Source organism: Siphateles boraxobius, unplaced genomic scaffold (genome assembly GCF_051911475.1).
Source record: "Siphateles boraxobius isolate OS27281-9 unplaced genomic scaffold, OSU_SipBor_1 26, whole genome shotgun sequence".
NCBI lineage: Eukaryota > Metazoa > Chordata > Actinopteri > Cypriniformes > Leuciscidae > Siphateles > Siphateles boraxobius.
Window position 1 is genome coordinate 23,257,054 of NW_027508876.1, and position 24,892 is coordinate 23,281,945.

General features: G+C 39.8%; 1 protein-coding gene across 6 annotated transcripts in view; it reads right to left on the bottom strand.

Annotated features, from left to right (window-relative positions):
* The window catches only part of prkag2a (protein kinase, AMP-activated, gamma 2 non-catalytic subunit a), an 85,238-nt gene that overhangs the window by 35,859 nt on the left and 24,487 nt on the right, over positions 1 to 24,892 (bottom strand). For 4 of the 6 annotated variants that reach the window (XR_013207321.1, XM_077245030.1, XM_077245032.1 and 1 more), the window contains exon 4: positions 2,829 to 3,025. Coding sequence is in view for 4 of the 6 variants with exons in the window: in XM_077245030.1 (XP_077101145.1) it covers positions 2,829 to 3,025 (197 nt within the window). In the remaining 2 variants the exon portion in view is untranslated. Of the gene's footprint in view, positions 1 to 2,828; positions 3,026 to 11,998; positions 12,411 to 24,892 lie in introns of those variants that run through there. The other 2 variants (XR_013207322.1, XM_077245033.1) reach the window with 1 other exon arrangement.

The following is a 24,892-nucleotide window of genomic DNA, read 5'->3' on the forward strand; positions in this document are numbered from 1 at the left end:
AGGATTTCCCAAGATTTTCAAAGATGGCGCCGCCCATACCCCCCATAAACGTCCTCAAAACCGTTATTCAGAAAGTCTATGGGTGACGTCACAGACGCTTTGTCCATTTTTTTTACAGTCTATGTATGAAACATACTGTATGTTGACAGGCAGGTAGGACATCTTATGATTGGACACATTTTTTGGTCCTGAGAAAGTTTTTTTTTAAATATATTTAGACCACCTCTATTATTGATTGTTATCAGGATGTAAAGAGACTTTCAACAAGTATAAAAAACAAGTGTTTATAAAAATAAATTACCCCACCTTTAACTAATGGTGCATTCAAGTGCGATCGAGGTCCTCGACAAGATTTCTTCTCCGATTCTCGGGAGGGGAAAATCAGGCATAAATCGGCCATAAACTTCCTGTAGTGTGAGCCAGGCATTTCCTCACACAGACATGCACTGACATTTTCAAAACGTTTAGCCTTTTATTGTCAAACCGGAGTCGTTATAACTAAGTTATAACTGAGCGTTATAACTTTGTAGATGTTGTTTATGCTCAAACAGCAACATTACGCACTAACTAAAGTTAGAAAAGTTAAATCATAAGTTTACGCCAAAGGTCTCAAAACACTGATTTGTTCAGTAAAGGAGGTGTATTCATTAAGTATGTTCAAGCAATGAAATTCTCCGCTACAGCCCAATTTAAAAAGCTATTTGTTGGTGATATGAATCAGTGCATAGAAGATGAGAATGATTCACTAAAATAAGATTTGTTCAATAACATTGATTTGTCCATAAACTAAATCTTGTTTAAACCTGCAGGAAATCTGTAAGTATACACATAATAGACAACAAAGGTATCAATGGCCCGACACAGTATTAGGAAGGGAAGTAAATTATAATTTGCATTAAATAAACATTTTAAATATATATATTTAAATACTGCTAAGTAAGTGTTCCTCTACTTGGAATTGTTTAATCATATTTGGGAATTCCCCTTCTAACGGGCATGAGAAGACCTTCAGTCTTATTTAAGATGACTCATTTACTTATTTATTATAAATATGTGATGTGTTTGTACGTGGAATGAAAATTTTATGGAATAAAAATGCTATCTTATTAGTGGCATTAGAAAGCAGCCCCCCCCCCCCCCCCCCCTATTTTTTGAGTGATTTTTAAAGATTAAATTGTCTTAATCTTGTCTAAAATGTATTTGCAAGTCTTTGTGTCCAAATTCACTATCTGCAATGCACAGAACTATTGTCCATGCAAATAATGTCTTTGGTGCAGCACATCTTGTATCAAATCTGGCCGTGACACTCTCTCTTGACTGCTTGTGTCTTTTTCCATCTCTCTGTCCCCTTAAAGGCCCCCTTAGACCTAGAATGGAACCAATTTAACACCTTGGCTATAAACCAAGAGGTCCAGCTCCATTAGGCTACTAGATATTTCACACAACTGGATTTGGCCTTTCCCAGAGCAACATCTGGCATGGAGGGTAATTAAAATGAACTGTGCCCAAATTCCTGCCGGATGAATCAGTGGGTGTGGCAGTCTGAATAAAACTTGAGCCCTTGTGAGAAAAACAATCTCCCCATGTATATACAACAAAAGTAAACAAACACATAACAGCCGTGAGAAAAAATGTTAGTTCACAAATCTGGGGAATTCAAAATAATGGGAAGGTTTTACACACTGATACACATGTAGGTACGGTAAGTGAATGAGGCCCAAACTGTGAGAGGAGGGGTAAAGATACAGTTGATTAAACATCTGCGGAGTGCAGTCTTGGACCTCTGCTTAGATTAGCGGGCAGGAGGCAAGGACAACAGCACTGCAGATGGTAACTGCTGTATTGATTTTGGCTTGTGAACGTGATAAACGGTCAGTGGGTTGAGTCGTAAAAATCAAATTAGATCCATCAACAGGAACTGGCGAGTTGTGAAAGCTGCTGTAAGGAATCTTGCAGATTTATAATTGTTGTCTATATATATATATATATATATATACACACAGTATATAATATAGTAATATAATTATATAATTTATCATTTTTAGTCAAGGTATTTGACACATTTTTTAATAATTATTTGAATGTCTAATGACATTAAAGATTCTTCAGGTTTTATAGTTAATTAATTTGCATAATCTTCATGCATTCTTTTAAATGCCAAAAATCTTACTTTTTGTTTGAAAAACATTTTCAGAGCAAGAGCTGATCCTTTTCTTGTACAAAAACAAAATTCTTAAAGTCCCCCTGTAGTCAATAATTTTATCCCTTAAAACTCATCTTTGATCATCAAAATTGCATATTTAAACGTTTTTTCCTTGAAAAAAAATCCTTCATGCCTTAAAGTAGCTTGAATGTAACTACATCATTTCGTATATGCAGTTCTATGAATATGCAAATTAGCCCCGCCTCCACTCACTCACACCAGCTCAGAGATCCACTCGTTAACATGATTGGTTACAAAGTTTGTGACGTCAGAAACATCGGCAATTTCAAACCGTGATTTTGAGACTGTTGAGTTCACTGCAGTTTTAAGAAGAAAATACTCAGCGATGGTGTTGACATGAATTTTCACATGGCTTGTCTTAAAGTATATTAAAAACACCACATAGACATATAAACAACTTTAAAAGCTTGATTTGCACCACAGGGACTTTAAGTCGTAATAATTTCTGCCAGGCTGTCAGTTTTAGTCTTTGTCTTTAATGTTATTTGCGCTTGTATTTTGGTAATTAAAACATCTATATCCAAGATCAATTAAAATGAATCACTCCACATTCATAAAATGAATGATGCTAAAAATTGCTCAGCATCCATGTCAGATCACTCACCGCACGTGAGGTAGATAAATGTGCTGAGCACGGGCTGTATGGTGGTTTTGCAGTAGGCAGGGTGTGGTGCTGTCCAGTGTCGAGGGGGGAGGACGAGGAACGCTGCACGGTGTCATTCCGATTTACTTCCAGAAGAAACGCAGAATTCTGCTTGGTCAGTTGTGTTGGAGTGGTGGGTGATGAGGAGATCCCAGAGGCTGTACAAACAGAGAGAAGATAAGACACATCAGATATCTATCCATTCGTCTATCTATTCATCTGTCTGTCTATCTATCCATCCATCCAAGCTGGAATTCAATATGATGTTGCAATAATATGAAAGAAATTACACACTGCACCTTTAAGCTATTATGGCTGATACTGTGTACTCTGCTACAGTGTTTCTCTGTATCCCATTCCCTGCCTACTGTACGTAGGATGATTTAGATCTGTTATACCTGTCGTAAATACTGATCCCGAGCCTGCGGAATAGAAGGTGCTAAGACCGCCGGCAGCGTAGAGAGCAGAGTTTTATCACCTCATTTTACACTTCATCTGCTGTTGTAGATTTCATGCTGTGATTCCTCCAGGCTCTGCGCTCCATACTGCATTCAGATCACAGAAAATGGTTCTCAAAGAAATGACCGAAATAAACAACACCACTGTAGTGAGTCTGGATGTCTTTATTCGGTCACTGAGGCTACACAATCATTTCAATACATGGCAAGTTCCCAAACATGACACATTTGTCACATTTCCCTCAGTGTTGGTAATTGGCCTGTCTGTTTTGGACATGCTACCCGTTCATTGGCTGTTAAATTATCAAATCAATCTCATTGTGGGCCTTCTAATAGCATTTTTGTGATTGCTTCAGCTCCCTGTTGTTTGAATGTGACCCAGTTCTGCATGCCATCCTCTCCCATGGCTGGATTAAGTTGCAGGGCCTTAAAAAAGAAGCTTGTTCTCACAGAGTGGTGTGTAGAGGAAACTTATTGAGTTTCTGCTTTGATGAGTGGATAGAGTGAAATGTAGCACTGCCTGCAGAGTCCAAGATACCATCAGCAAAGCCAATGGGGTAAGAATATATTTCCCACCAGAGAACAGGCAAGATTACATCTAACTGTCTGTCTGTCCGTCCGTCTATCTATCTATCTATCTATCTATCTATCTATCTATCTATCTATCTATCTATCTATCTATCTATCTATCTATCTATCTATCTATCTATCTATCTATCTATCTATCTATCTATCTATCTATTGATTGTGGGTCCAGAAATGCCAAGCAAAGTTGATTGATGAGCATATTTGGAAAAAAAGATAAGCATTTATCAAGTGTGAAAGAACGATCAAGGAATCCATTATAGATGTGCAATGAGAAACGATCAACAAGCCATCCTGACTAAGTCACTGCACCAAGCCATTATCTTCTCTCAGTCGAGGCCACATGGGCATTCCCATTGCTGCTGAATGAGTAAAGAGCTTATTTTAATACAGTCAGGCATCAGCCCAGTAAACACAGCACATAATAGGAAATAGAAAGAAGAGGTGGGGGAATGAAGAGGGAGCTGAAAAAGAAGGGCTCCGCGATGATGTCATCAGGATAGCAATAGTCCCTCACCCAACCCAAATGCATCCACAGGGATTTTTGTGGATGCACAGGGATTATTCCCATTTTCGGCACAAATCACAGAGATCATTTACCATCAGGACCACATGAGTCACATGATTACTGCAGCAGAAAGTGTGCTGGATGTGATTGATGGGTGTTGCACAGCCAACGTAGTTCCATACGGTTCCTAGCCGAACAGAACACACCCAAAGGCCATACTTACAGGGCTAATCAAATTAAACTGTCCTCATGAGCAAGACAAGTGGCATATTTATGAAAACATATTGCTATAAAATCATTTTAATATAATTATGGAAAATAATCAAATCAAAATAAGTCGAGGAGACAGGCTTAGTCCAAAGGCTTCATGCATCCTTGATATTGGGTTATGTAATATATCCAAAACCTTGTTATGTTCAATTCAAAACATTTTAAGCAGATAAATACCAAGGTGATTTACCTCAAACGTAATTGCTCATTTTAGAAGCGTTGTCTCCATTGCATCATTAAGCTGACATGCGCTTTTCATAAATGACCAGGACTATGAATCACATTTAAAGCCTCTGAGGCCGGTTTAATGGCTGAGGAAAGAAATTAATTTTGAGAAATGTCTGTCTTTTTGCTTATTTAGCAGGAATCTCAAGCATTTATCATCCTACAAAACATGTTTATGTTTCATCTTATCAAATATGACATTATACTATGAGTCCACAGATAAAAGTATGAAGAACAAGGTACGAATCCATGCAGATGTTGGGAGAAACTTTTAGATACAAAGACACCAAAGGTCTTTCCTCACAAAAATGGGTAGAATATGCTATCTCTGACCCAGTTTGTTTGCTGGCTTCCAAGGCTACTATACGCTGTGTTTTCCGCCAAATGGCAACCCGGGGTGTCGAAATACTATTGGGTAAACTGGCAGTGGGCGGGACCACACAGACAAAAACAAAAGCAGACGTTCTAACACTGAACACACATTTCAAAGAAGAATAACTGGCTGTAGCATTGTTTTTCAGAGAAACAAGTGTGAACTTAACATGTTTACTAAATATCTGCAAACATATTTTGGTATTTTTTAGGGATGCACGATATATCCGCCACCATATCGGTATCGGCCGATATGTTTGTTTTTAATGGTATCGTTATTGGCCTGGTAAGAAAATTTGGCCAATACATTAAAGCAGATAAATAATGGATTATATCCTTCAGCTGAGACACTTCAGATGTTCAGTTCACTCCGTGATGTTTTTGAATTGCTTGAATTGCGAAATATGATTGGAATCACTTTGAAAAGGAAAATAACGTTAAGTGCGACGTGCAGTGCAAGTCTGTCTTATAGGCTACAAAAAATGATAATGAGAACATTATAATTGTGTGCTTGGGACATAATGAGACTTTTGTTTTTGTAATCAGGCTCTCAAAAATTATATAAAAATTTGGATTTAGATTTATCGGCCAATATATCTATCAGTTATCGACTTTTAAATATAAAGAATTATCAGTTATCGGTCAAAATTTTCATATCGTTGCAGTTTTTGGTGCTTTAGTAGTAAAAAAATTACATGCAGCACCTTTAATGTAAGTTTGTTAATTCACACAGTAATACAAGTAATACATCAAGTAATACAACACCAAGTACACACTTCACAGCGGCATGAGTGTAGTCAAATCAACCAGCACTGACCTCTTCATTTGCCTTTTCTGCCTGCCAGTCTTTTACATGCACTATGTTAGCTGAGTAAACGCATGCATTATGCGCTTTTTGGTGCTGATGTGCTTCTAATGTCATATAACTAGATAAAAGGTTTCATAGTACTATGCATTTTCAGTTGTTAAGTTCACATGTGGGTAAAGATTGTGAAGATATTATTAGACATGCATGAGAACAAGCACATTCTCTAAGGTAAAAATAGCTGTGCAGAAAGGATAGCAAAGTTGTCTTAAAGACATAATACAGACAGAGATGTGGATCTTATCAAATTTCCAAGGGCAGTTCTGTATAAATTAATTGAGGCCACAGTAAGCAGAGCAGCGCCCCCTAAAGATATTTATGCAGAACAGCATATGGTAGAAACTGGGACCGCTGAATTTTTCTTTTTTTTTAGCGGTGTGTTATTATTTTCTCTAGACATCTGGCTATTTCTCAGAATATTACATGAAAATGTATAATTAAATGCATATTTTGGTTTTCTCTTTCATTTTTACTTGAATCAATATCACTTGTGATTATTTGATTAAATGCATTTTACACAAAAAAATTAAAAAGGTAACATATTTGTTTTAATTTATTTTAATTTATTCATTTTTATTAATTAATTGATATTCTAATCGCTAATGAAATAATAAGAATGAATGCATATAATGAGATCATATATAGCTGTTTGAAACTGAATTTAAAAAAGTCTATCAAAGATTATTAAATAAAATATATTATAAAAAACGGGATGCAGTATAGATTGTATACTGCAGTATCCAGTACGCAGTATTTAGTATTTCTTTTGGCACAACGCCAATGTGTCCTGTGAATCAAAGAGCATTTTCAAGAGAGTTGAAATACACTGAACAAAATTATAAACGCAAAACTTTTGTTTTTCCCCCCATTTTTCATGAGCTGAACTCAAAAGATCTAAGACTTTTTCTCTGTACACAAAAGGCCTATTTCTCTCAAATATTGTTCACAAATCTGTCTAAATATGTGTTGGTGAGCACTTCTCCTTTGTTGAGATAATCCATCCACCTCACAGGTGTGGCATATCAAGATGCTGATTAGACAGCAAGATTATTGCACAGGTGTGCCTTAGGCTGGCCACAATAAAAGGCCATTTAAAATGTGCCGATTTTATCACACAGCACAAAGCCACAGATGTCGCAAGTTTTGTGAGAGCGTTCAATTGGCATGCTGACTGCAGGAATGTCCATCAGAGTACACCCAACCGGCCTCACAACCACAGTTGTAAACACACCAGCCCAGGATCTCCACATCCAGCATCTTCACCTCCAAGATCGTCTGAGACCAGACACCCGGACATCTGCCGCAACAATCGGTTTGCATAGCCAAAGAATTCCTGTATAAAACTGTCAGAAACAGGGAAGCTCATCTGCATGCTCGTCGTCCTCATCCGGGTCTCGATCTGACTGCAGTTCGTCGTTGTAACCGACTTGAGGGGGCAAATGCTCACATTCAATGGCGTCTGGCACTTTGGAGAGGTGTTCTCTTCACAGATGAATCCCGGTTTTCACTGTACAGGGCAGATGGCAGACAGCGTGTATGGCGTTGTGTGGGTGAGCGGTTTGCTGATGTCAACATTGTGGATCGAATGGCCCATGGTGGCAGTGGGGTTATGGTATGGGCAGGCGTATGTTATTTACAACGAACATAGGTGCATTTTATTGATGGCATTTTGAATTCATCCACGACCATCACCTCATGTTGCAGTATGATAATGCACGGCCACATGTTGCAAGGATCTGTACACAATTCCTGGAAGCTGAAAACATCCCAGTTCTTGCACGGCCAGCATACTCACCGTACGTCACCGATTGAGCTTGTTTGGGATGCTCTGGATCGGCATATACGACAGTGTGTTCCAGGTCCTGCCAATATCCAGCAACTTCGCACAGCCATTGAACATACTGACTTGTTTTCAGACACCCCCCCCCATCCCCCCCCCCCCCCCCCGGACCCCCCAATACAATAAAACTGCACATTTTAGAGTGGCCTTTAATTGTGTCCAGCCTAAGGCACACCTGTGCAATAATCATGCTGTCTATTCAGCATCTTGAAAAGCCACACCTGTGAGTAACTAACACAGATTAAGACAGATTTGTGAACAATATGTGAGAGAAATAGGCCTTTTGTGTACATAGAAAAAGTCTTAGAACTTTGAGTTCAGCTCATGAAAAATGGGGGCAAAAACTAAAGTGTTGCATTTATAGATGAAGTTGTAGCCGGAAAGCTACTATGCTTTGGATTGTCTCTCTGCCTGGAGACATTCATCCATGTGTCACAAAGTCCAGGCTGTTCTTCCAGCAGGCACCATCTACATGTCATAATGACGCCTGTCAAATCCATTAAACTGACCAATAGGATTGCATTTTCTCATGCAGTGTGTGGGACAATTCACAAGACCTGAGAGTTAGCGCTTAATGCTCTCATTTTCAGCACACGGCCGCTTTTCAAAAAATCTAAACTCTGATCTGATACAAGGTTTATTTTTAGAGGCTAGTCTTTATATTTGGATTCTAGTCCAGAAGCTGCAATTTAAAGGGTGCAGAGGCGATTCACAGTTCCCTCATCACACTTGCTAGTTAGTCCAAAGAGATCGTTTTTTTATTGGCACTGTAACCCTCATTGCAATGCCAGTAAGTTAAAAGAAAAATAAATAAATGAAAGACATGATTAAAATGTGGTTGCCAGGGTGTTACATGTGTTCTGATTTATTTGCCATGTTGCTGAATGGTTTCTATGTCATTACAAGTTGCTGTGCTGTTCAACCCAAACAAATAGAATGATGCACACATTTATTCCAATTTTAATTTCTTTACTAAGTTGTATAAGGTTTTTATTATTATAACATTTTTATTCACATATTTTACTCAGCCTACATTACTTACTATTTTTCAAATGTTTGGGGTCAATAAGATGTTTGTGAAAGAAGTATCTAATGCTCACAGAGGCTGAATTTATTTGATCAAAAATCCAAAAAGAGTAATATTGTGAAATATTAAAAAAGTATTTTTCGATTGTAATACATTAAATATAATAAAATATATTCTAATTTTCATATATTTTAAAATGTAATTTATTCCTGTGATGCAAAGCTGAATTTTCAGCATCATTACCCCAGTCTTAATTGTCACATGATCCTTCAGAAATCATTCTAAATATGCTGATTTAGTGCTCAATAAAAAAATAAAAATAAAATCTTACTGCCCCAGTAATACTTGTCTTAAATGTGCACAATATTGTTGCACTGTAACTGTCTGTGATGTGTGAATGTATTTTTTTTTTTTTTTCATTTTTAACATGTTTATTTTATTATGGATATCGAAAGGGAAGAATTAGAATGAATGGGCGTGTAACAGGTCTCAGATCAGTGAGGGACATTCTCCAACTGGCATTTGCACTTTGGCTTGACATTTTCAGCCGCTAACTGCTAATCTGTGTCTTTCTATTATCCATCAGTCTGTCAGCTTTTCAATATCACTGTTCACATAAGTATGATCCACTCTATTTCCCCTTCTCTTGCTCTCTCCCTTTCCGTCAATCATTTTTCCATCCGCTGACTGTTAGATACCGAGGGAAACGTGATCTGTTGGTTAATGTAGGTAAATGGCTGGCTGTAGTGGATACACTCGGATACAGCAGCATCTGCCTCACTAAGAAGCAAAAAAGCTGCATTTCTATGGTATACACCACCATTCAAAAGTTTGGGGATGGTTTTTGAAATGGGTCTCTTATGCTCACCAAGGCTGCATTTATTCGATAAAAAAAACACAGTACAAATAGTAATATTGTGAAATAGTATCACATTTTAAAAGAGCTGTTCTCTATTTTCAAATATTTGGAAATTGATTATTCTTATGATGGCAGAGCTGAATTTTCAGCATCAATACTCCTGTCTTCAGTCACATGATCCTTCAATAAATCATTCTAATATGTTGATTTGAGCTCAAGTATTTCTTATGATTATCAATTTTAAAAGCAGTTGTGCTGCTTAATATGTTTGTTTCTTTGTGGATATTTTTTCAGGATTATAAATAGAAAGTTCAGAAGAACAGGTTTTATTTGAAAATTCATCAGTTTAATGCAACCTTGTTAAATAAAAGTATACTTTCTTTAAAAAAAAAACTTAATTAATTAAATGTAGGTGGCCAAACATTTAGTCATTTTGACATCCCTTAATTATTTCCTATAAAGCAGAGATGGTTCTAAAGGGAATGCATGCCATGTTCAAATAAAATACAGAAAGTAAACAAGGTCACAAACAAATTACACCAAATGAAAAGAATATAGGAAGCCAATTTTGCCTATAAAAATGTAATTTCAACATTATATCATATCAACATTCAACAAAATCTCCCTGTGTGACTAGATTAAGCCAGGATTAGGCCTTAGCTTTAATAAATGTGCCTTAAAAACATTGCTGATGTGCATTTCCAAGTACTATGTGAACAAAACACAATATCACAAGGCAGATGTTCGTTCCAGAATGAACCGTTTAGACCGGCTGTTTGAGGTTAACACGAAAACAAAGAATAAATTGTCGTTTAATGAGTATGTTTTGTTTGTAAGACCCAATTTGCAGCGGCAAACCTCTGTTAGCCCTCGATATTTCCTCCCAGCACCATGTCATTTTTATATTTTAATGAGTCCCACTGAAACTCACCCTAAGCAGACTATAAATAACAACTCCCATTATTAATATCACAGGATTTAGCCCTTCACAATCATTAAACCCGAAGAAGAAAGAACATCCGATTTAGAAAAGTCACACAAATATTAACAGCTTTAATGGTTGTGTTGATCCACATTGCAGACATGCTTAATTGTTGGAACTTGGCACATTCCGAACAAAATCACCACGGAAAGCATTACAAAATACATATCTTCACACGAGAAAGTCTAGCGGATCTGGTAATCATATTGCAAGAGGTTTATTTGACAGATCGCACTGAGAAATGAGTTCTAGAGGCTTCTTTTCATGAAATTCACAAGTAAAGGGGTCTGCTTGCACTCTAATTGTGCAAATCCATCAACACACAAGGGAAATGAGACTCTTCAAAGTCTGAGATCTGAATGCATCGGCAAATATAAGACTAAAAGTTCAAGAATGTACAAGGTTTTTCAGAAGACATGGAGTAATTTCATATACAGATGGCTTCACTTTTCACTAGTCAAAAAGAAAGAAGATTTGAAATGCCTTAGACACCTAAAAGTGTATGAATGTCATTGCATTAGATAAAATATATCAAACTAAGGCCTGTTTTCACAGACAAGGCTTAGATTAGTTTTTCTTTTAGGACATTAAAGTAGCTTTTAAAAACGTGCCTTAGGAAAACAAACATTGCCATTGTTTTGTCTGAAGATGCACATCGGTAGTGACATATTTAAGATCTGTCAGCACAGGTTGCTATGCATTTTAGTCTGGCACTATAGACTTAAGCCTTGTCTGTGAAACTGTGGGAAAGTTTCTTATGCAAACACATTCAATTTTGTCATCCCTTTCTGCAATTAGTGACTTTTAGTGAACATATTAAGTTCTCCTCAAGTTTACACAGGTGTAGTTCATCATATAAACCATGAACACGTTAAACACATAAAATACAGAAAGCAAAATAAAACAACAAAAAAATCACAAACATTAAAGTAATATGGAATATGCTTGGAAGTCGTAATTGCAACCTTGTATTTCACAATATGAACATTTTACTTATTTTGTATGTCTTGTTTTAGGCCCATTTGAATATTTGTATTTACAAAATAACAGCAACTCGCATGAAAAAAAATAATACATGTAATTGCATGTTACTAAATAATTAAAACAATGCAGCAAAATAAGTCTTAACTGCCATCTTACTGGTTCCCAGGAGGCCGTGGGGCTCTGACTGCCGTCTCCCTGTCCGCCCCTCTTGGTCCTTACGCTTTTTGATCCCTCTCAGGCTGCTAAATCGTTTCATGGATGGCGAGGGTGTGTGGAGAGGCTGTGGACAGTGCAATAGGTCATGCCGTATAGACAGTGCTGGATCTCTTCAGTTACCTCCGGGCCTTGGATCAGTATCACCCAATCTTTGTGCCAGTGACAGGTGCTCTTCAAGGATTATTTCATGTTCTTCAAAGTCCTTACTTCAGAGTTCTTCAACTTCTTTTTCTTGCTCCTTTCTCTCTGCCAGACTCTTGTTTCTGTTGTACAGTTCTGAATCAGTGGTCGGCGGGCAGCAGATTGTCAAGTGCAGCAGTGTGTACGCCAGTATGTGTGTGTGTATGTGTGTGTGTGTGTGTGAATGCAAGCCTTAAAAACAGCATGTGTAACAGTGAGACTGTACAATGAAACCGACCCATGCTTGGTTAGGAATAGCTAGTGATTGGCCAAACTGCAGTAAACCACGCCCACTCATGAATATTCAATACACTTTCATACATATGACTGTCTAGTGAGGCAACTTCACTTTGTTAAAATGAAATCTTCTAATTTCATGTGGTCTCTGACTTCTTTTGATTTAGAGTCAGTTGATTTTAATAAAATCACATTAAGGTGAAAAACAAAGTCAGGGGACCGTAAAATAGGATTGAACCTTTCCGAATACTTTGCCAAACTGAAATTAATTCAGCACTGTGGGAGAACATTCCTGTTTAATGCAAGGTTAAGTCTTATTTCTATTGGTTCATTAGTGGTGCAACCTACGGTTTAAAGAATAATACATAGATTTGTGCAGAAAATACGTTAATTTTGTATGTATACACATAGATAGATAGATAGATAGATAGATAGATAGATAGATAGATAGATAGATAGATAGATAGATAGATAGATAGATAGATAGATAGATAGTAATTAACAACAGTAATTAGTAATTCATTTTATTAAGTAATGAATCTTCATTAAGCTCTGAAGGTGTTCCTGCATTATTTATTGGTACTGTACATGTTTACTCTACTCTGGCTGTAAGGTAAGCTGACCTTTCCATAAAATAGATGCAGGAAACAATAGAGCAAATCTGTATCTTGCCCTGTAACAAAGCAAATCTGGAACTCTCCAAAATAATACCCTGGTGAAATCCAGTATCTAGGTCATTAAGGGTCTTCCATTCAAGGAAGAAAAACAATCTCAGAGACAATCACTTTAGCTAATGAATTCATGTCCCTAGTGATAATTGCCATCAACATTTGATCACCCCCTTCTTCCTGTACCATCATAAACAAATCATTCTCTGTCAGTGCACTCAAGGCACCAAATTAATCACCCTAATAGTGGGTAAAGTCACACTGCCAGGCTTGACGCCAAGAGATACTTGCGCAAGCAGAATTAGATGGGCTTTGATTAATCACGTCTCATTTTCCAAACTCTCCGCTGTCGTTCCTTGTCATAGGCACTTAGGGTCCAGCTAAGCACTTCTAAAGACGCTCATTTTGGGCCTAAAAAGTGCCTTTGGAGAGAGGGGAGCAGCTAATTCCTTAAAAATCCCCTGTGCTTTGATGTCTTCAAAGTCCCAGGGTCAACAGGACACTGGAAAGAACATGGTGTTGGTTTTTAGGACAAAAATGCAGTCAGCTTTTTAACAGCTGCAACTCTTGTGCACTCTATAGACCCACTGCAGACAGCAGATCTGTTCTATAACCTAGTGAGCTGCCTATCTGACTGGTACTCGCACCACTCCAAGCGGGATTCGAACCAGAGTCACCGGCATGGGAGGAGGAGGCGTTAACAAGGCGCAGCTTCTAGCGTCAGTCACTAGAGCTCCTCTTGAGGCCAGGGGAGTGAGGTTTACTTGCAAACCTCTTTACTAGCTGGTCTCCATTACACCTGACAACAATTTAAGGCTGTCGCAAAAGGTAGGTGGCAACATTATGCTGCCTTACCGGATCATTTTTTTCAAATCTTAAGGAAGCAAAGAATGCTTTGCAAACGGGCTCAAAGGAAAATTGTCTATAATATTGAGATAAATGTTGCCTGTTAATCATGGTTGTGTGTCATTCAGAATGGATTTAAATTGCAATTCAAATTTCAATGTAAGGAAGCAGAATTAAAATATTATCAAGACTTTTGAACTTTATAACTTTGTCTAACGTTTATAAGAATACAGCAGATAGAGACTGATAGTTTTTTTTAAACATTCTTCTATGCTCATCGAGGCTGCATTTTTATTTAATCAAAAATGCAGTAAAACAGTGATATATCATTACAATTTAAAACAACTGTATATTTTACAAATATATTATATTTGCTGCCAAAGAAACATTTCTTCTTATTATCAATGTTAAAAAGAGTACTTCTAAATATCTTTGTGTTCTTGTGTTCATGTTCTTGCTACCAACTTGTCAACAAACCTACAGTATAATTTTTTATTTTTAACTTTACATATTTCATTATATTTACTAAATTAACTTTTGTGGACTTTAAGGGAAGATCATTTTTGTTTTCCAGTATCCATTAACTGTATTAAATGTATTTGAATTGCAATTCAGTAAATTCTTCTTCCTATTATTCCAATTAGACCTCACTCTCAGAAAAAGGTACAAAAGTGAAAAGGTACATATTTGTACTGTATTTACCCCTAAATGGTACATATTAGCACTTTAAGTGTACATATGAGTAACTTGCTTTTGTACCTTAGGGTACTGCCTTAGGGACAGCTTTGTACCTTTTTTCTGAGAGTGTTCCTGTGGAGTGTGGCTAATTCTATTTCACACTCATGAACTGAAAGGGTGACAGTTCTTCAGTTCAGAACTCTGGCCAACCCATGTAGCTTAGCAACACGCTAACATCAAACTCTAGAATCTATTGTGAGTTATATCTCTCGTGTGGTGTGGATTGCTGCCCAGTATGTAGAGCGGTCCAAATCATTCACTTATGCGGTTCTGTTTCAGTTGGCACAGGCTGTTTGTGTAGGCAGCAGCCATCAAGTGATTGTGTCCACAACCAAGTACTGACCTGCTCTTATATGGTGTCAGTGCCGGAAAAGCTTTCCTATTCCATTTGTCTGATTTAATAACCTTTCATGTGAGAGCGAGCGATGCCAAGTCGCTGGACATCTAAGAATGGAGCGGTTTTCTACTGTAGGTCACCTTGTACTTCTGGAGTCAAGCCAGATTAACTTTTCCAGTCAGTCTCACCAAGCCGACATAAAAGAACTAGCTGCGTCTCAGCCAAAAAGATGTGCTTCAACACACCAAAAGGACTGAAGACGACTGTCAACTAGTAGGTGCCTTTTGCACGTGCATGTAAGGAAATAACTGTCTATTAGCAGGGAGCAAGTCTAGATTCGGCATTTAAAAAGGGAAACCGAAACTTGGACTGCAGATATACAAATGTAAACAAAGCAGCGCTTGCTTACCTAATTCGCTAAACTGAACAACCAATCAAAGCCATCAAACGACGTAAAGGTCGACGGATGCCAATTCAACAATTGTGTAAAGGACTTTAGAGAAAGGAAGGTGGCAGCCTGTATAAAATGCCATAGAAAATCAGTGCAACACATAAAACTACATAGAAGGACAAACAGACCACTTTTAGGGTCCTTTTTGAAGGCCACACAGGTTTGGACTGACATGCGAGTGAGGTATTGACGGAAGAATTAACACGATTTTTTGCTGAACTGTTCCTTTAAGTTCTCATAGGTCAGAGATGCATGTTTCTGTCAGTGAGAAATGTTCTGAGATCGCCACAACAGAAAAGACACGTGAACAGCCAGTGTAGAAAAGGCTCCAAAGTTATGTTAGTGTTGCTATTATTTAGTATAGTTGACCATATTAGGCTTTATGTTTCACGTTTACTTCCATTTATTCAGTGCTTGTAACGGTAGCCAAAGCGCGCGCTGGTTTGTATACTATCTGACGTCACACAGTTAGTATGCAGTACGATAGAGATAGTCAGTCAGTATCATGTGGATAAGAGTTAGTAGTTTAAGGAGTCGCTATGCGACCGTGGTGCTAATTATATCCGCGTTCGTACATTTCACGTTCGAGCTTTGGCTAATCTGATTTAGTACATCGGGATAAAGATATGTAATATCGTGTTTAGATGTGTTTATACTTTCATATTTGTTGTTAGGATTGCTCAGTACTTTTGTAGTTGAGTAAAATAAGAAGCTATAAAGTGTATCATAGATGACAGTAAGTGCTGTCTATGTTAGTGGGGATTTAACTTATAATAGAAAATCTTAGGATCCTAAGTGTTTGAATCTTTTCATTATGCTTACAGTATTAAAGTTTAAGAGATATCCTGTATAGTTATATTCTGACTTTTGTTTATTTTATGTTTAGTAATGTATATTAGTGCTTAGAGAGGAATGAGTGTATGCATATGTTTCATTTATTCATTTGTATTTGTTTCTCTCTTTATAGAAACCACACTCTCACATACTCTCACACACACAATCAGAACTACATAAGAAAGAGGAATAAACAAACAGCAGAAGAACTATCTCTCCGTTCTTTATTTCATTCTCTGGAATGGCCTTAAGTGGTGTTCTGGCCGACACACCTGAGTGAACTTGGTGATAAACCCAGAACTAGCACATAGACTGAGCGTCTACCTATTATCTTCACTACATTGATGGTCCTTCGAGCCGGATCACTGAGTTTACATTAGAGATGGAACTACATCCAGAGTATGATGCTAGTGGTGCACGTCCCAAACGGCACATTCGCCCACCTGTGCGCTATGCAGATTATGAGGTCGATCATAGAGACTACATCGGTCAGAGGTACAGAGAGGAATTAGACAGTACTCACCCGGAGGGAAATGCCAGGATGACAACAGCTAGCCCCCCAGCGATTTCCAGAGAGAGAGTTTAGGGAACAGCTACAAGATTACTCTACTCCCTTACCTCCCGCGATGCACCCCATACATCCACATGATGGCAGCCGAGTTGAGTTAGATGACATTCGTCATGAAAGACACCTCTTGCAGCAGACACAGCGGCACATGGCATCAGACTTGGTCGAGCTTAGAGCGCTGCGAGCAGACATGAGACAGTTAGTAGATTCTGTTTGCAACATGCAGAGTCCAACCTCTCTTTATACCAGAAAGCCAGAGTTAACGGTGATGTCACCATGGCCCCCTGTTGAAAGTGAACCTAAAGTTGACAAAGAGGATGATTGGCCGGCACCACCACCATGGCCAGGCACAGTAATGGAAGAAGCACTGCCAGCCCCAGCTCGTGACAAGTTTGTGGGCCAGAGTGGGTCCTTTCCTACTGCAAAGCCATGGGATGACACTGTCCGTCAGCCATCGCCCTGGTTCAAGCCCGTTCAGTTTCTGCCACAGCCACATGGACTACCTCCAGCTGAGCCCAAGTATGGAGCTTATGGTGGCCAACGGAGTGAGCTTGGCTGCAACCCAACACCCAACAGCAACATTCAAGCATTGCATGGACACAGCCACTGCCCTTTAGATGACCTCAGGGTCATAACGCCAACATCCCAGAGCCAAGTTACCGTGGGCCACGCCCAACAATCCACAACTTCTCAAGTCGGGACCCAAGTGAGTTTGCACGGCTCAAGATCTCATTGGAGAACCTCTTACCACATGATGCATCTAAGCTGTTTAAATACCAAGTGTTGGTCGATCACCTGCAACTAGAAGAAGCCAGGTTAATAGCAGATGCTTACCTTAACTCCCCAACACCCTTCTCAGACACAATGGTTGCCCTTAATGATAAGTTTGGCCAACCACATCAGATAGCGCTGAGGCGTATTGCTGCTGTGATGGACTCACCAGACATAAGGCGGGGAGACTTTGCTGCATTTGAGAAGTTTGCCCTCCAGATACAGTCACTCGTGGGACTGCTGAAGACACTAGGCCACGAGGGTGAAGTGGAACTACAGTGTGGCTCGCATGTTGCTCGTCTGCTAAGCAAGCTACCACCTGAGCAAAGAGCCGAGTATCGCCGCTGCATGTATCATCAAGGCACAAGAACCCACACCTTAACTAATCTTTCAGATTGGCTGAAATACGAGTCTTGGTGCCAGGACTCTGAAGGACAGTTAGCTGTGAGAGGAGTGCGGGAGAAGCCGGTGTTCCGACAAGAGGGTAGGAAGGGTAAGCAACATACCACTATCCTCCATGGTGTGAAGGACACCGCTAAGAAACCTGAGACTCCAGTGCCATCCACCTCCTTCAAAGGGAACAAGAGTAAGCCATACTGTCCATTCTGCAATAACGAGGAACACTACCTTAGTCAGTGTACAGACGTATCCAGGCTATCAAAGGATCAGCTGACCGAATGGATAAAAAGAAACAAGAGGTGTTGGCGATGTGCACGGCCACACCAGGCGGCTCAGTGCAACTTAAAAAAGACATGCAGCCTCTGCCAAGGGAAACACCTCCAGGTTCTGCATGAGGTGAATATGAGGTCACCTAAGGAGGCATCATCAACACCATCAGTGGAAAGCCATGGCATAAGGGGCACAACAGAGGTTCTGTATCTAGACAGACTCACTGAAGGCAGTCGGGTTCTTCTGAAAGTTGTCAAAGTCCGCATTCACCATGGTGACCAATCAATCAATACCTATGCCATACTTGATGACGGTTTAGAGAGAACTATGCTTTTGCCAGATGCTGCAGAGAAGCTAGGTGTGCAGGGGATTCAAGAGGACATACCACTACGCACAATTAGAGATGAAGTGCGTACCCTCCGTGGTGCATCAGTGTCGTTCTCCATTTCTTCGCCGTCAAAGCCAAAGACTAAGTTCAAGATCATAGGTGCATTCACCAGTTCCCGTATTGGACTAGCTGCCCATACTTACCCCATGGAGCAATTCAGGAATACATACAAGCACCTCATTGGCCTTCCCATACAGACCCTTACAAATGTTAAGCCCTTGCTTCTAATTGGGAGTGACCACCCCCATTTCGTCACTCCCATTGAACCTGTCAGATTGGGACCTCCAGGAGGGCCTGCTGCCATCCGCACAAGGCTGGGCTGGACACTGCAGGGCCCAGCAAGTGTAGTCTGTCACCTCACCCAACCACGGCAGTGTCTATTTACAACAGTACCACCCCAGGTGAGCAAACTGATGAAACATGTTGAGAGATTATGGCAGGTCGACGATGTCCCATTTAGAAGCGAGAAACTAGTTACTCGTTCAAGACAGGACCAAGAGGCCATCAGCATCCTGGAGACCAAAACTATCAGGGTAGAGGTTGATGGCATTCTACGTTACGCCACCCCGCTGCTCCGCCGGAGAGACATGCCGCTCTTTCAGGCTACTGAAGAAGCCGTCATGCCCAGTTTACGAAGTGTAGAGAGGCGACTGGATAGAGATCCTGTACGGGCAGAAGCCTACAGAGTGGAGATGGAGAAACTTATAAAGGCGGGCTATGTCATCAAGTGTGGACCGAAAGTTTCAGCCGAGTAAGGTCGTGAGGAATGGTATATTCCTCACCATCTGGTGAGCCATAATGGCAAGAATAGGTTGGTATTCAACTGCTCCTACCAGTATCGAGGGCAGATCCTCAATGACCATCTACTGCCTGGGCCGACATTAGGAGCATCACTACTGGGAGTTCTGCTAAGATTCCGAGAACATGCAGTCGCAGTTAGCGGAGACATCAGAGGCATGTTCCATCAAGTTCGCCTCCTCCCAGAATATCGTGCTCTTCTCAGATTTCTTTGGCGCGATGTCGGTCAAGAAGGCCCTCCTGCAGTGTACGAGTGGCAGGTGCTACCGTTTGGTACAACATATAGCCCCTGCTGTGCCACATACGCCTTACAACGCCACGTCTCTGATAATAGCCAGCCAGATGAAGAGGTGAGGATCTCAGTTGAGAAATGTTTTTATGTAGATAACTGCCTCCAGAGTGTTCCCAATGTTGCTGAGGCGAGGCACCTTGTAGACAAGCCACGAGACCTCTTGCGTCTGCAGGCTTCGATCTGCGGCAGTGGGCCAGCAACGAACCAGGTGTAATAAGTCACCTACCAGAAGAGAGCTGCTCTGCCAATGTCGAGCTATGGCTGGCTCAGAACAAGACAGATACCCCAGAATCTACTCTAGGGCTAAGTTGGCTCTTCCACACTGATGTCCTGGGCTACAAGCATCGCCATGTGGAGTACGGGGTCCCCACGATGCGTAATATCTATAAGGTGCTGGCGAGTCAGTACGACCCCTTGGGGTTCATCCTACCCTACACCACCAGGGCTAAGATAATTGTCCAACACCTTTGGGACAAACACAGGGGATGGGATGATCCATTACTGCCGCAGGAGCTTCTGCAGCAGTGGAAAGACTGGGAAGAAGAACTGCAAGTCTTACCTCAAGTCACCCTGCCCCGACTGTACTTGTCGAAGGACGTGGACACCTCCGGTCTTCAGAGAGAGGTGCATGTATTTTGCGACGCCTCAGAAGAGGCTTATGGATCAGTGGCGTACCTCCGGACCACTGACAGACAAGGTGAAGTGTATCTGTCATTCCTGATGGCCCGTTCTAAAGTTGCTCCCAAGCGATTTCACTCTATGCCCCGATTAGAACTCTGTGCTGCCCTTACTGGAGCACAGCTCTCACAGGTGCTGAAGAGGGAGCTCACCATCCACATTGATCAGACAATCTTTTGGTCAGATTCCACAACGGTGCTGACATGGCTGAGGTCTGAATCCTGTCGATTCAAGGTCTTTGTGGGCACCCGCGTGGCTGAGATACAGGAGTTGACTGACAGGCATGGCTGGAGATATGTTGATACCGCAAGAAACCCTGCTGATGACTTAACAAGAGGGAAGAAGCTGCGAGAGCTTGTTCAGCCAAATAGATGGAGCTTGGGACCTGCCTTCCTCCTGACCAGTCCAGACTCATGGCCAGAGGACCCCGCTGTTGATCAATCAGAAGATACCTCAGAGCTGTGCAAGTCTATCTTCTGTGGGGTCGCCACAGTTGCATCAAGCCAGTCGACCTCAGACGTGGGTCAATACGCCTCGTGGAAGGAGCTGCTGGAAGAGACAGTGCAGGAGCTGCATGGGGCGGCTAAATCTAATGATAAGCCTACAGCTGAAGACTACCGACAGGCTGAACAGTTAATACTTCAGAGGGCTCAGAGGGATAGTTTTCAGCAAGAGTACAGCCTCCTGAAAGCTGGTAAACCAGTTCCCAGCAGCAGCCGACTCCGCACGCTGTCTCCAGAGCTGGATGAAAAGGGAGGGCTCATTCGTGTTGGAGGACGACTTCGTCGAGCCGAAGGCCTAGAACTGACAACTCTTCATCCAGTCATCTTGGACCCAGGTCATCGATTGATTACCCTCTTGATCCAAGACTTCGACAATCGTCTCCGCCAGGGATCCTTAACAGTAAGCCCTTGGGTTATGTGTCTTCAGATGCCAGCGACCCAGACCCAGTGACTCCCAGTGTTCTTCTTATGGGGCGGCCTGATGGTTCGTTACCTCAGGTAGTCTACCCCGAAAGTGAGCTCATCTGTCGCCGCCGTTGGAAACACTCCCAAGTTTTGGCTGACCACTTTTGGGCTCGTTTCATCCGACTCTATGTGCCGAGCCTGCAAGCTCGCCAGAAGTGGCAGGCTACACCAGCTGATATTGAAGGGGACTGTGTAGTGATGATCGCTGATCCACATCTTCCCGAGGGCCCTCTGGCCCATTGGGAAAGTGGTCAAGACTCATCCCAGCCCTGACGGGCACATCAGGTCCGCTGATGTAAAGGTGAAGGAGAGAATCTACACCCGGCCAGTTGCCAGGCTGGTTGTCCTCCCTGCACTTCCTTCTGGAGATGATGGAGACGGTTCTACTCCTGTCACTACACCCAAGCCATAGAACTTTGTTGCCTTTATTGATGAGCGAGCGTATTACATACATTCGGGGGCGGCTGTAGAAAAGGCTCCAAAGTTATGTTAGTGTTGCTATTATTTAGTATAGTTGACCATATTAGGCTTTATGTTTCACGTTTACTTCCATTTATTCAGTGCTTGTAACGGTAGCCAAATCGCACGCTGGTTTGTATACTATCTGACGTCACACAGTTAGTATGCAGTACGATAGAGATAGTCAGTCAGTCGGTCGGTCGGTCGGTCGGTCAGATTGTAGATGTGAGCTGCACCTTTCTTGAGAACCTACCTATTATCTTCACTACAGCCAGACTCTTTCCTAATAAGGATATACCCATGTTATATCTTTTGACAGGCAATGATGTGCAAACATGGCCGTGCTCTTTGCATCCTCAGATTCAGGGATGAACTGAATGAGGGTTGAGGAATTCACTGGCACAATGACAGCACTGAGACATTCATCAAGCATTATCTAGATCTTATCCAGATGTTTGGTTACATGTTAGAAATTGAAAATGGCACAATGATGAAAAGTTATTTTGACCACCAGCCTTTAATTTAAAATTATTTCTGTACTATAGTCCTATATCTAATTAAATCTGGTTTTAAGCTTTAATTAATTCATATTCATTTTCAATTTTTCAAAAAGAGTGAAAAGTTATTTACGATTGTACTTGTTTCAGGACAAATTTAATTAGAGAGGTAAATAGAATATATATATATATATATATATATATATATATATATATATATATATATAATACTAATGAAAGAAGCATGATAATTGACCTAAATAAAACCAGATTGTATTAATTATTCAAATAAATTTTCATTTAAAAGAGTAAAAAAGTTCTACTTTTAATTATTTCATAAAAAATATGGTTAGTGAGAAATAAATATGTTATAAAATACAATTCTAAAAATAATAAAATATATACAAATAAAATTATCCATTTTAAAGTTTTAATTAAATTATATTAATTCGCATTTGAATAAAAAAAGTGAAAAAAGTCATTTTAATTATTTTATTTATTTCAGGACAAATTTACTTGGCAAGAAAGAAATATATAATACAAAATAAAGTATAATAATATTATATATGATTGCTTTTTATGTATAGCAATATATATAATATATATATGACCTACAAGATAATTGGCAGATGAGGCTCTCACTAATACCAAGCGGACCATGTGTAGTTGGAAAAAAGAGACGCAAAGGCAAGAGCCTGAATATTTCAGCAGGGTCAGATGATTCCTAAAGGGTTCTTATCACTCTCTCTGCGCTGACAGGACCAACCCCTGCTCTCCACACATCCCGGACTAAAATTAACTCTTGTCTCTCACAGACTGGATTACATAACAGCAGCGCTGGCATCAGCTCACAGCATTCATATCATCATAGGAACAGTGCTGCTGAAATCTTTGGGTTATACTCCCTAAATGCCCGTTCAAACCCAGGATGAATGATGAAGATATAGTTCTAAAAAGTGTTCTAAATATAAAATAATAGTAGAGTCCACACACAAGGATAATGACAACGGTGCAGAGAAACGATGGTTGGAATCACTTTCAGAACTATTTTTTTCCAGCTGACATTGACAGCCAATCAGAATACATCCTGCTTTAAAGAGCTCAAGCATTTAAAGTGACAGACCACAGAACTGCAACAGTGTGTGGACGCGAATATATTTTTAAGTTATTGTTATAGTTATGTGAATAACTTGGTGTGAATGGACCTTTAATCATCCTGAATATTCTAAGCACCAAAACTACCAAACAGTGACCAGCCTTTTACAATAGCCTTTATGGAGACTATTATGAATCTGAACCAACTGATTACAGTACATAATTTTCCTATACAAATATGCAAGTGCAATGATGGCAAGATAATCAGATTATACTATGATATATGCCGTTGTATTGTATGATGACCATATTAATATACTATTGTATATCCATTGCACTCTAATGTAGGCCTATTTTAAATAATCAAATCATTATTAATAGGCTACCATACAACATGATTTTAATATATATATATATATATATATATATATATATATACAGTATGTTCACCTGAAACGCACGTACCATGCAGTGTTGTTATTGGTAACTAAACCTAAAACTATCTCTATTCTTTTTTTTGGGGTTGTTATTTGAAGTAAATTATTGGAAATAAAATAAAATATTAAATGAAAAACTTAAATTTAAAAAAAAAATTTGAAATGTGGCCTGATGTACTAGAATTACTAAATAAACAAATTTTAATACAAAGAAATTAAAATGACAAAAGCACATAAAAGTAAATTACTAAAACAAAAATAAAAACTGAAAATATAAAAATAAAATTATTTAAAATATGAATAAATGCTATAATAGCCTATTAAAATAAAAGCACTTCCACTGTACAAGTCTAAAAAATGAATCATGGTAATACCTTCGTACTTTTTTTAACTATTAAGAGAACATGGTGGAATATAACTGTCCAGTCTATTTTTCATTAGAATACCAACTGAAACAATTATAACTTTTATAACCAATTATAATTATAACCTGTAGGCTACTTCCTCTCTTTACCCATAAATGGTGGTAAAAGAGCAATAATGCCTTTTTTGGTCAGTATAGAGGGCATGGTGTCACACAGATGAACTCAGACAAGTGTGTGACAGTCCACTGCTGAGATAAGGCTTCTGAGACTCGGTTCATCGCAGGCATCTGTCAGCTGAACCCGAGCACACGCTGTTTATCTAACCGTTGCCTAGCGACAAGTGCTGTGAGTCATTGTGAATCAGTGCTCTGGGGTCTCAGAGCTCCTGCGGTGAAGTGAGTGAGGATGTGTGTGACAGGTAGAAAAGACCCCACTGACTCGCTTTAGTGCTTCTCTCATGTGCTTGATATCGCTCTCTCTCTCTCTCATTGTCTTTCTCACTCTCACTCTCCTGGGAACACATGGCCTTGATGCTGAGCTGTTGCAAGTTATACATGG